At 40.4% G+C, this 14,077-nt stretch overlaps 1 protein-coding gene across 1 annotated transcript; it reads left to right on the top strand.

The window, feature by feature from the left end:
• Positions 1-2,379: 2,379 nt before the first annotated feature.
• On the top strand, positions 2,380-4,173 carry drd5a (dopamine receptor D5a). Its single transcript, XM_061252045.1, has one exon. It carries the CDS (start codon positions 2,380-2,382, stop codon positions 3,754-3,756), a length of 1,377 nt encoding a protein of 458 aa, XP_061108029.1. The 3' UTR covers positions 3,757-4,173.
• The last annotated feature ends 9,904 nt before the right edge of the window (positions 4,174-14,077 follow it).

A 14,077-nucleotide genomic window follows, 5' to 3' on the forward strand; every position in this document is an offset into this window, starting at 1 on the left:
TGTCAGCTAACTAAGGCAAAACCATCTTTCCCCCAGGATGTTTTTTCAAAGACTGGACTGTTCATGGGTTTACATGCGATGAAGAAGCCTGCACTGTATAGGGGATAGGGTACAGGATTCTGTATGTGTTGTTGTGTTTAGGTATGTATGTGTGCAGTAATCAAGTGCACGTGCACAAACGTACTGCCAAGTTAGTGTATTGCATAATATGTTTTGCAGACAGACTAATTAGTTGATTGATTGGAATGGTCTAATGTAAGGCTAATTGTGGGCGTATTTAATATTAGGTCTGACTGAGACTTTTTTCCGACCATGTTTCTAAAATGTTTAGTTTACAACCAGGAGCCTGTCAAGGCAGCTGCCTGCTTTTATTCCTAAATTATGAAACAAAGACTCAAGTAACATGTGGAGTTCCTGCTTTTTTTGTTTGTTTTACAATAAATTGCCATTATCTTGGGAGTTTTTAAGTCTTTGGTTGTCCTGGGGGAACTGTTCATCTACTGCTGTGATGGAATGGATGTATAGTTTAAACCAGATAATCCAGTAAAAACCAATGCAATCCTGTAAAACAGTAAAATGCCCAGTGTTAAATAAACTCTTCCAGAGTATAATGGTCCCAATTGGACTCATATGTACTCTTAGTTTAACTGACAGTGGACATTTCGGTGCGCTCCTTTCTTATTGTCCTGTAAAGACACTGTTGTAAAAGCTGACAGACCTATGAGTTTTCACTCAGTGTGATGTCTGTGTTGATCTTCCTGAGGTCTGGTTGCTATACATATCATACATGGAAGAAGTAAAACGCTCTTGTTGAAATGTTAAGTCTCCTAACTAGAAGATTTCAATTAATAACCATGGTTTACACAAGGGATTCAACATTCTCTGATGCAGCACTCTGATTTTGCAGTGTATTCCTGTCTCTTTTTGGTCTTAAAATGATAGGCCCTCTGAGAATAACAGAGTTGCAGTTTATCAATCAACTTTTCTCCTACCAAAAAAAGAAACAGGTCTTCTGGTTCTGGTTTCGTGGAACACTGGGCAATGGAAAATGCAAATACAATCATATCCAAACTAGATGGGTTACTTTTTCCTTTTGACACAATCGGCTACCAATTAAGAAAGTTAATGAACAAGGAAGACATTTAACATCTCTCTCTCTCTCTCTCTCTCTCTCTCTCTCTCTCTCACACACACACACACACGCTCTCTCTCTCTCACACACACATGCTCTCTCTCTCTCTCTCTCTCTCTCTCTCTCTCTCTCTCTCTCTCTCACACACACACACACACACACACACACCAAACCATATCTGTCATTCTGATGACTCACCGCGACGCAGTGCGCATATGTACATGCAGTAGACTCAATTGAGAATTGCTTCCATCACATATTCGCCTATGTATGTAGTCTAATCGGTTCGAATTTATTGTAGAGTACAATTTGAAGAACATGCACAGTTTCGGCATTAAGAGTGGGATGAATTTGTTTTAAAATTAGCACGCATAGAGAAAATTTACCTTTTCGGGGTACTTTCGAAATACCGGTATATTTGTGGGAATTGGGGTACGAGCCACAACGATGTAAAGTGATGACACGTAATTTCGCTTAATAAATACTGTTCAGCACCACGGACAGCTCTAAAGAGTAACGCTGATAACACAAAAGCTCATCTATTAATGTGATAGGTCTATGTTTTGGCGGGATAATAAACTTAGAAATTTATTAGTTTTAGTTTATTCGTTTTTTGTTTTGTTTTTTTGGTTGGGGGGGGGGGGGGGATCCATCTTTTTGTTATTGTGAAAATGGTAATTTCATGTGGGGTATAACACATGACTTCACACTTACACTTACACTCAGCAACTCAATGAAAAACTATAATTAAGTCCGCTCAGTATTAGTGATTTTAATACATACTAGATGGTCGTCTATACTGTATCTAACCGGAATAAATGCTATACTTTTTTTGCATTTAGTGGTTCATGCTACGTTGACTTGAGAATATTCATCCCAGGAAGACATAGATGGGGGAGGGGGAGCGTTGTGATAGTGAAGGAACCCCCCTTCTAGATGCGCTCGTGGCCTCAAAATAGCTCCGTGAATTTCAGTGCCTTTGCTGCGCACTGGAAAGGCAGATCACACACAGAATAGGTTACACCACCCGCGCACTCTGACGCAAGGATGTGGCTTCATTCATTCAGCGCTGCAAACTGCCCGCGTTGGCTCTGTCTGAACCGGGCAGATCCTCTGCAAATCGGAACCTAACCGAAGCACGTTTTTAATGCCAAGATGTCATAAGAGGATAACTGTCGATTATCTTTCGCTGTTTTTTTTTCCAACGCACGCAGACCCATGCCTTCCTTTTTCACCCGAGGAAACACATGGGGTCTCCAGCGAAATACTTGTCTGTGCACGAAACCCAGTCCGTTCCTTTTTTTGTCGGAGAGATAATGTGGAACACGTCCGAATCGGCGGAAAAAACAGACGGCAAAAAGGAATTGGTAGTTCGCACGGTGACTGGTTGTTTGCTTTCTCTTCTCATCTTATGGACTCTATTGGGAAACATCATGGTATGCTCCGCGGTTCTCAAGTTTAGGCACTTGCGAACTAAAGTGACAAACATTTTCATTGTGTCTCTGGCTGTTTCTGATCTGTTCGTTGCTGTGCTAGTCATGCCCTGGAAAGCAGTGGCTGAGGTTGCGGGATATTGGCCATTCGGACCCTTCTGTAACATCTGGGTGGCTTTCGACATTATGTGTTCCACGGCTTCCATCCTAAATCTCTGCGTCATAAGCGTGGATAGGTACTGGGCCATATCTAGTCCGTTCCGATATGAGAGAAAAATGACTCAAAGAGTGGCCTTTGTAATGATTAGTGTGACTTGGACGTTGTCTGTACTTATTTCGTTCATACCAGTGCAGCTGAACTGGCATAAAGCCAGCGACGAGGAGGTCGGGATGAATGGCACCTCTTTTGGGGAAATATCTGAAAACTGCGACTCCAGTCTCAACAGAGAATACGCCATATCTTCTTCTTTGATAAGTTTCTATATTCCCGTAGCAATTATGATTGTGACCTACACAAGAATATACAGGATTGCACAAATTCAGATACGGAGGATATCTTCTTTAGAGCGCGCGGCGGAGCACGCGCAAAGTTGCAGGACAAACAGACTCGAGTGCCAACACCACAATACCTTGAAAACGTCTATTAAAAGGGAAACCAAAGTCTTTAAAACTTTATCTGTGATCATGGGCGTTTTTGTCTTCTGCTGGTTGCCCTTCTTTATTCTAAATTGCATAGTCCCATTTTGTGACAAGCCACCGACAGACCACACAGCCGGACTTCCTTGCGTGAGTGAAACAACTTTTGACGTGTTCGTTTGGTTTGGATGGGCAAATTCCTCTCTAAATCCAATTATATACGCGTTCAACGCCGACTTTAGAAAAGCCTTTGCCAGCCTTCTAGGGTGTCGTAATTTCTGCTCGACAACACCAGTTGAAACTGTGAACATAAGCAACGAGCTTGTCTCTTATAACCAAGACACACTATTTCATAAAGAAATCGTTACCGCGTACGTGAACATGATTCCAAACGTGGTGGACTGCACCGACGACAACGAGGACACCTTTGACAGGATATCACAATTTTCTCATAACAATGAAATTGCAACCGACTCAGTTTGTGACTTGGACGACTGCGAGGCAGATATTTGCTTGGATAGACTCGCGCCGTTCACCCCTAATGGTTTACATTAGCTCATTTGTCTAAAAATCAATGCAAACAGATGATGTATTGCTCTAATCAGATATTTAAACTGTGTTGTCGTTATTACATACAGTGACGTTGTTATATTGTGACAGTAGGCAGGACATTATGTGTATTTATCTGTTGAAATGGTATGGTCATATGCTTTTAAAAGTGTTGCTTAATCGCTAACAACTCTATCATGCTTTATATTATTTATTACACGTCGTGTCCAAATCCACGGGGACAGAAAATCATTACAGTACATTCATTAGGTTAATTGTATTCTGAACATGCGTGACTGAAATGAATACGATGAATGACAGAAAGTTAGTTGCCTTTGTTCAATAGGGTTAACTACCGACAGAGGCAGCAAGACTTGTTTTAGTTTCAGATAATAGGGAAATTCTTATGGCAAGCCCATCATGGTCATTTAGAGAATTTCAAAAGCCTTATTTACTCCGAACATGTGCAATATATTATAGACTACAGAGGCGTGCGTCATTTTGAAATTATGTGTTTAAGAGCAGCTTCCCGCCCCCTGTTACCACGCCTCAATAAGTGTAATTTATGCACACGCACGTGCACAGTCCGTCTTGTGAAGTCGCTCACTGCTTTGACAAGCATATCAAGGGAAGAAGTCGAAATATGTGGTATTATGCCTATTCTAAATTGATCACCAGTGAAGTCCGATGTATTTGCCCAAATATAGCCACCAAGCATAGATCCAGTGTAAAATTATGAATGTGATGTCGATTAAGATTATAATTGATGATTACTTTCATTGTCAAAGAACAGGTAATAATGGCAATATGTTGTATTTATGGAACACTTTTCATTGCTTAGAAATCTCAAAGTGCTTTACAATTGACACTGGAACATTTTCATTGTATATTGGTAAAGGAAAAACAAGAATATTTATTTATTTATTTATTTATTTATTTATTTATTTATTTATTTAGCCTATTTAGGCATTTGCACGTTGAAACAGATGCTCAACCCACACATTGGTTAGACACCACTGGGGTAGTGAGGTGTTTAGTGAGAAAAACATCTGTACATGTTTTTGTGTTTTTTCGCAGTGGCATGCCGAAGTTGAGTTGGGTGTTGCTGCATTGTAATTTGTTGATTAGACACAGGCCAGGGATCCTTACAACAAATTCTCTCAATTCTCTGGACAGGGCCTCAATTCTAGACCAACGATAATGCATAATTATTGGAAAATAAAACCAAAAAATATTTTCTCAGTCACCTTGAGCGGGAGTGAATCTGCAGTAATCTTACCCATAGAGTTGCACTTATTTATGAATTGGTGTACCCCTTTGCTTCTAACAATCCGCAGCGAAATAGCTTTTGGTGGAGAATGTGTGGAGAGGGCCACTCTATACCTCAGCTTAATTAATATTTCAGCTCTGAAACTTATTTCATTTTTAGGCTACAGATATATTTTTAGGGTCAGAAATGAAAAGTACACACACCATAAAAAAACAAAACTCAGTGACCACTTTATTAGGCAGACCTGTAGACTAGCATTCTAATGCAAATATCAGCTATTCATGTGACTGTAACTCAATGCATAAAAGCATGCATGCTCAAGAGGTTCAGTTGTTGTTCAGACCAAACAACAAAATGAGGAAGAAATGTGATCTAAGTGATCGTGGAATGATTAATGGTTCCATACAGGGTGGTTTTAGTGTCTCAGCAACTGCCAATATCCTGGGGGTTTCACACACAACAGTCTCTAGAGTTTACAGAGAAGGGTGCAAAAAACATCCATTGAGCTGCAGTTCTGTGGATGTAATGCCTTGTTCAGGAGAGAGGTCAGTGCAGAAGGGCCAGGCTAATAAAGTGGTAAAGTGGTCACTGAGAATATAAAGAAACTTGAAGAATACACAGAAGGAGAATGCACAGTGCCCCCTCACTGTTCAGCTGGATGTACATGTACATTTGATTTGATATATTTCCATTAAAAATGTAAAGATGACGCGGTATGAATGTAGACTGTTCTTCAAACTGTGAAGTACAATGACATTTAAAAAGAAATAAAATTCTGTTTACAGAACATACAATGCCTCCATCCCCCAGTGATATACAAGCCTTTGTTTTAGTTTTTTTTGTTGTTGAGAGATGATACAATTAGATCCCAATTTCTAGCATTTCAAAGATTCCTGAGAAAGCAATACTGGACCAGGCAGAGTGGAATCTTTTCAAATCTGATGAGGAGCGGTGCTACAACAAGTCAATTGTTTTTCCAATCAAATATTTACTCACTAATTTGAAGCTGAATGATTGGCTTTAGTTGGTGAGCGGTTGATTTAGGTTTCAAGAAACCTAAGGGGATTCCTCCCTCCTGTCATTTCATCTCTCTCTCTCTCTCTCTCTCTCTCTCTCTCTCTCTCTCTCACACACACACACACACACACACAAAAGAGAAAGGTAAGGTTTGTAAAATACTCCTGAGTAAGAAGAAAAAACTCAAGAAATCACACGCAATGAACGATTTCAGATATATAATGCCAACAAATACAGATAAAAATAGGAATGCATATTATTAATAGACACTCAGCGTCTCAGTCTGTTTCTTTCACCTTCACCTTCGCCCTCTGTTCTTCTCTCTCTGCATGCCGTTTCCCTTACTCCCCTAACAGTCTTACCCACCCCCTCTTCTTACACATGTTTTATTTACTTCAACTCTCCAAACTCATCTTCCCCCTCTTTCATTTTCTCCCCACCCATATGTCTTACTATCGCTATTGGCCCTCCTCTTTCTTCCTCTTTCGACCTCTTTCCCCATGTGTTTACACTCCCCCATTCATCATTTACTCATATAATCTTTTCATTATTTTCACTCATGTATTTTCTCTCCCATAGAGGACGATGGGTGTGATAGAAAGGTGTATAAAAAAGCTCTATCAAAACCTTTTTATTCTTTCTTCTTTTGAGCAGATTTAACCAACCAAACCAAAACCAGAATCTTACAACAACAACAACAAAAAAAAGAATAAAAAACTTAAGGCACAATAAATGCTCAATGCCCCAAACTGACTCAAATAAAATAATAAAAATAAACTTGGTTCAGAAAGCAAGGGACACCTCTCTATTGTCTTGAACTGTACCCCCCCCCCCCCCCCCCCCCTCCTAAATCCCTGAGAGAGACAAGGGGAAGCCAAGCATGTCCATCGAGAAAGGACTTTCTTCAAAAAACTTTCTTCAAAATACCCATCAATTTCTCATCTTCGAAAATCCTCTGAAGCAAAGTATCATGACTGAAGTCTTGTAAAACTTCAAAAAACCTGCTGGGGAACATTAATCAATGAACTGCCAAATGCTTATAAGGCCAATCAAACTGATTTTCAACATTCCAGAGAGGTTCACTCAAGTTAGGCACAGTGCAAGTGCTGGAGGACAATGTTACATGTCTTAAAAGTTCACTCAAGTTAGGCACAGTGCAAGTGCTGGAGGACAATGTTACATGTCTTAAAAGTATTTTTGCAGAGATGACGACTGAAGGGCTGAATTTAAAACAGATGTGCCCTCTCCACCAAATGAAAAATCACAGTCACCCAACCTTCACAGCTGTTCCTACTTAGTACAGGTACAACAGAGCTTCTATCTAGTCTTGATTCTAGGCTTTTGATTGCCTGACAGTAATGGGAGCCATTATGAGGCTGAGAAATGAGAAAACAAAACAGAGATATAGGCCAAACAATAGGCCCAAAAACCCAAAACACCAGATCAGAAACGCTCTTCAGGAGGCAGCCAGCCATAGATGTGACAGTGACTACTGTCCGCGGAAGACACAAACAACTATAGAGGCTACACTGAAAGAAGCAAAGCACTAGTTAGCCACAAAATCAGGATGGCTATGTTACAGTTTGCTAAGAAGTACTTAAAAGAGTACAAATATTGACATAGTCCCAGAGTGATGGCCTGAGCAACATGTGGAGGCCAAAAGGAACTGTCCAAGATCTAAAGAATCCTCCTCATCTGTGAAACATGATAGGGATGTTATAGTTTTGGCATGTACGGCTGCCACAAATGCTGGCTCACTTGTCTTCACTGACGATGTAACTACTAATAATAGCAGCAGCAGAATGAATTGTGAAGTGTACAGAAACATCTTATCTGTTCAACTTTGACCAAAATGCCTCAAAACTCATTTGATGGTGAGTTTCAACCTACAGTAGGACAATGATACATCAGTGCTCTCTTTCTTCTTTAAAAAAAAAAAAAACCTGATTTAAAAAAATTTCTCCCCAATTTGGTAGCCTCCCTATCTATTCCGATTGCCCATGTTAGCTGAGGATACATCGCTTTGGCCCAGCTCCCCGGAGAGATCTAGCGATCTAGAGAGTGACACGTCTTCTACCAACCTTATTGTCTCAGAGTGCCGTGACCGTGACTTCAAGGTGAGTGCAATCAGGGCACTATTGTATGTATGTGGCGATCCTACAGCCCCTGCCGAGTTCCTCCCCCCACCCCTGGAGCGACGTGCCAATTATGCCGCTCCCAAGTGTGCCAGCCAAACTCAGCTTCGGCAGGACCAGTGTCACGTTCCATGTTTCCCAATTTTCTTGGTGTTTTCATTAGTTCATGCTCCGGTCCTCCGCTTTTCCTTTTCTCCCAATTACATGTCTTCGCCTTCCACTCCATATATGTATTTCCTTCCTGTCAACTGTTTTACCTGTTCCTCATTGTATTTCATTAGTGTGGATTTTTTGCCTGCCTATGTCCGTGTCTCTTGGCAAGTTTGTTTCGATGCTTGTTCTCTGTAGTTCTAGCCTCTGTTTACTTGTATTTATTACATGCCTGTTTTTGTCCTATTTGTTTTTCTGTTTCCCGTTCTGCCTGCTTACTTTATTTTCGATTCCCTTTGTGTACCCAGACCTCTGTTTTTTGATCAGTCTTGGATTTCCTGTTACCGAACAATGCTTGGACCTTTGAATTTTCGGCCCTTGGATTAAGTACCCCTGCCTGTTTTGTACTGCCTACCCGTGTTGTACTTTGCATGTTATTACGACGACAAATTTGTGGATCCCCACTGTACCTGTTTTTCCTGCACTTGACCCCTGCCTGCCTTATTTTACTGTTCTGTGTTAAAGCCTGCCATTTCATGTCATCATTTTGTCCACTATTGGTTCTTCTGTCCCTGACAGACCGGGATGCCAACCCCTGTGCAACTGCATCAAACTGACGTGGGGTGGCCTGTAGCGTAGTGGTTAAGGTAAATGACTGGGACACGCAAGGTCGGTGGTTCTAATCCCGGTGTAGCCACAATAAGATCCACTCAGCTGTTGGGCCCTTGAGCAAGGCCCTTAACCCTGCATTGCACCTGGGGAGAATTGTCTTCTGCTTTGTCTAATCAACTGTATGTTGCTCTGGATAAGAGCATCTGTCAAATGCCAATAATGTAATGTAATGTGATGCCTGCATCCAGGTCCAATGTTTTAGCCGTGCCCCACTGCGGCACCCCCTCTCTTTCTTCAAAATGATGTTCCAAACAATTTGTTTTGGTAAGCCTATTGTTTGGCCTACATCTCTGACTGTATTTTTCTTTTTTCAGATTCATAATGGCTTCCTTGACTATCATTAGCCCAATTCTGGTCCTCATGTTGACAAATACCAATAACTGACAAAAGCAAAAAAAAAATCAAGACTACATACTAAAACCTACACTAAGGAAGTGATTGATGACTAATCAAAGACACCTTTTATCCCAGATATTGTGGTGCCCTGAAATGGGGGTAATATGTATAAAAAGTGCTATACTTTCTACATGGTGAAATACATTTACTTTCATAAAAGCTGAAAATATGTGCATTAACCACAAGTGGATTGTTTGATTACAAATCTAAAATTGTGAAGTACCGGGCCAAATGAAGAAAAAACTATTCTTTGTCCCAAGACATATGGAGATCAATCAGAGCTCTCCTTTCACGTTTTGATTGAATTTCTGTCTCAGTGGTAATTGTTAATTCTTAATGTCATTATAAAAGGCTGCTTTTGTCGATACTATTGAGTGATTCCCACAGAATACCTAAGTACTCTTCATCTTCTAAACCACAGACTCATATATGTAGAGACAGCTCTACATATATGTATGTAGGAACCTGTTTTGCACTTTACCTTTCATTTTGTGCACATGCACACAGACACAGACACACACATGCACCCATATGCACACACACAAACATATGCACATGTGCACACAAGCACATACATCCATCCATCCATCCATTATCTGAACCCACTTATCCTGATCAGGGTCGCAGGGGGGCTGGAGCCTATCCCAGCATACATTGGGCGAAAGGCAGGAATACACCCTGGACAGGTCGCCAGTCCATCGCAGGGCCAAGCACATACAGTACTGTGCAAAAGTCTTCGGCACCTGTATAACATTCTGTACAGATAAGATTCTTTCAAAAATAATTCAATGAAAGGTCCTCAATAAACGTACTATACATTTTACATTACATTTTAGTTTGGCAGAATAGTTAAAAACTGAATCAAATCAATATTTTCTGTGACCAGCCTTCAGCGTTAAAACTGCATCACTGCTCTGAGATAGAACTGCAGGACAGCGATGGCTAAGACAATCAGCAGGGAGGTTGTTCCAAGCCGTTTCGGTGAACTTGCCACAGTTCTTCTGCAGACTTTGGTTGGCTCCTTGCTTCTGATCTCAGACAGCCATGGTCAAGTTTTTATGTAAAAAGTAGTAAATTGCTTACAGTAATATATTGCTTTTTAAAAATTAAATACAAAAATGTCAAAAATGTCAAATTCTATCTTTTTGAAAATCAATATTTGGAAACCTCAAATGTGTTCTTTTATATTAACACACGCCAAAAAATAAAAATAAATCAACACATCTCAATTGAAACACAGAACCAGTGAGGCTTTTGCTTTAATTTATTTACTGCAATTGCCTCGTTTCTGTGGGTGGGTGCGCAAAGGGGGCAGAGCACAAAGCTTAATCTCAAAAAAATGGGACACAGCATCGGCTGTCCAAAACTGTGGCCAGCAGCGTAATACCCCCTGCTTTGCCCTATGAATCTTCCACAGTTCTGTGTGACACAAAATCAGTCCACAATACTGTGTGATAAATGCACTTTCCATTGATGTATGTTCACATTTTTACTTTATTTTTATGTTAAGATTTTATGACCGCTTTTATGTTTTTGCGGTCTAATTGAGCCCAACAGTTCAAATAAACACACAATTATTGTTATAGAAATATTTTGACATTTTGGTTGTCACCTCCTCTTTGCTTCAAAAATGGCTAGCCTTTTATCCATAAATTTGAACAATCTGTGAGAAACATTTCATTTTAGAGCCAAGGGTACAGTAAGTGAAAGTTTGGCACCTGTATGGGAAAGTGCCACCAGAGTCATCCGCATAGAAATCTGAGATAAAAATAAAAATGGTTGCACATTTTATACAGTTACAGAGGGTCAAAAGAACCCAACGCTCAAGCTCCAACCTGATTCCGAGGCAATCGGGTGCATTTTTATGCAGCGGTCCTCCCTGCCGAGTCCCTCCCCCACCCTCAGAGCGGTAGGCCAATTATGCCACTCCCTCGTGTGCCGACCAAACTCGGCTTTGGCAGAACCAAGACACGAACCCTGGTCCTCGGTGTGTAACTGATGCCTGCGTCAACGTCCGATGCCTTAGCCATATGCCACTGCGGCACTTTTACGTGAAAACTCATCTTTAATATTTTTGTTTTTAAACCAACTCTCCCTGCCCGGAGGAGAAAAGATTTTTACTTAAGCTACATTATCTGCCACAATATTCCCTGCTGGCTTTCTGTTACAGGAAACAAGATGATGGTGCCATGCTGTGGTTTTCTCCAGGATAATGAATCACATTCAAGTTCAATAAGGCACTGCATTTATGGGAAGGGCATTATTTGTCAACATTTTACATTTCTCCATTTTTTTTTACATGATATTATCATTACAAGCACTGTCTTTTGTGCTTCTATTCTAGTTTTTATGTTAATATTTTTTGAGTGAATAATTCATATTGGTCTGGTTTCCATTAGCACAGCTGGGTTTCACTATATATATTATGGTCCTGTTGATTAAGCATTGATGTCACCCAGTGCAGCCTGAGTAGGTTCCAGAGTTTCCCAATAGCCCTTCTAAGAGTATTCAATTGACCAAAAGTCCCTTTATACATGTTAATACATTTTGGGTATTGAAATAAAATGATACTTACAAAGACCTCAAGACCGGCACTAATACTAGGCTCAGGTATGACGTCTTCAGGCAACACACAACACGAAGCAGTATATAATTCACACTCTGCCTGTCACACTGAGAGCATTCATATTTAGCCATTTAGATTTAGCTTTTAAAGGCATGCTATGCAAGATTTGCACAAGCTGAACTCATACACTCTGTGGTCCAGGAGGAGGGGGAGGGAGGGCAAGAGGAGACGTGTATGGATTGGCTAATACAGTGATAAGCAGGGTTATGAGAGTTTAGCCTTGGTGGCTAACCATTAAGAAAGTGGCTGGCCACCATTTGGTAATATTACAGTAGGTAGCTGCTGTTATTAGCTAACTAAATTAATATTTGTATATGTTAGCTAGCTGGCCATGATAGCTCGGTCTCACTATGTCAGCTGGCTGGACATGATAACTCGGTCACACTGCACATTGCTACGGCTAATATTTTCAGGAGATTCTGCCGGCTTAAGTTAGCTACCCCTTAACTTTTCTGCGTATAGTTTTCAGATATGTCAGTAGAGCATTTTGGCATACATTTGACTGTCTGAATGCAGTTATTACTGCATTTTTGAAAGAAACATGATTGCAGTAGCTTAGCTAACTATAGCCTAGCTAATAAATCTATATGGACGAGTAACCTTAGTTAAATAGTCAGCTAAATGACTTGTGTGGAAAGCGAGGAATAAAGAAAATATTTCAGACTGTGGTTTTCTTTGCTCATTGGTCTAATGGCTATCACATGTCTACAATGGATAGAATCATCATGGTGTAGGCGGGTTTGGGAATAGGGGCGTAGCTGTATTTTTATGTGTAAACACTGGAGTGAAGTAAGGAAATAAATCCTGCATAGTATGTCTTTAACTATGAATGATTAATTATTTAATCTTCTGTATCTAAGAAGAAATGGCAACATAAAGATATTAGGCACCAATTTGGTATTTAATCCAAATTCAGAGTAATCATTAAAACATCACTTCTTCTCTATTCAGGTTTCTTGCTCAGAATTGGTGCCATATTCTAATATTGATGGATATACAGTGTTGTCTCTCGCTAAAAAAATGGTAAGCCAACAACAAGTTTACTTTACAAATTTACAAACAGGCCTTTGTATACACAGGATGCGGACCACGTTTCTCCGGGTTAAGCAACTTCATGTTCAGGTAATATAACTCCACAGGTAATGCATATCTGGCTGTATAAAGCAGGTCTACTCAAGGCTTTTGTGTGGGTGTCATATGTGGGCTGTAATTTGTGTCTGGTTGAGTTCCGTCTGGGCCTTGAAGAAAGGGCAGCGTCACACCACACCAAGCATGCAAAGGTCCAATGCTAGGCCCACTCAGCATCCAGTGATTACACATAAGTACTAGTATTATAATATTTCCTTCATCACAATACACAGCAAAATCTTCACTGGTTGAATCAGCTCTAATCTTGTAACATTTACTCTGACAGGGTACCCTAACATTAGTATCAGCACTAAGTTCATGCTACTTTTAACATTTTAATGTTCATCACTGCCAAAAGCGACAGTGTGCTGTGACTAATTTTTGGCGACTGATTAAAATATTGTGGGTCAAAAATAAGGGTCAAAAACCCGCATTATACCTCCGAGGTACAGATTCCTTTCCTCATCGACGCAGAATCACTATAGAGAAACAAACCAGCGCTGCACGAAAGGTTAGTGCAATTGAGTTGCATTGATAGTTGTGTCATCAATACCCATACATAGCCTGTGGTGTGTGCTTGTCTTTTAGCCTTATATTGATAGTTGGCTGAACAACTGCCAATTATTTCAATACTAAACTGTTCTGTGACCAGGACAGAGAGCACATGGTGGGAAGTTGTTTGTACACTTTCTGAGTGTGACAACATAGCCGTGAACTTCAGCAAGAGTCATTATCAAAAGTGCTCCATTGTTGAAATCTGAGCTGGATCAGAGCTGTATATGAGGCAACATTCAACATGACAAGGAAATAAAGAGATGGAGAGAATAAAATAAGAGGAAGAGTGAGAAGAGAACGGGCTATTGTACACACAAAGAATGCAGACCATGTTTCCAGGTGACACATCTTCCAGGTAAAGTAACTCTATGTTCAGGT

Source organism: Conger conger, chromosome 8 (assembly GCF_963514075.1).
Source record: "Conger conger chromosome 8, fConCon1.1, whole genome shotgun sequence".
Classification (NCBI taxonomy): Eukaryota; Metazoa; Chordata; class Actinopteri; order Anguilliformes; family Congridae; genus Conger; species Conger conger.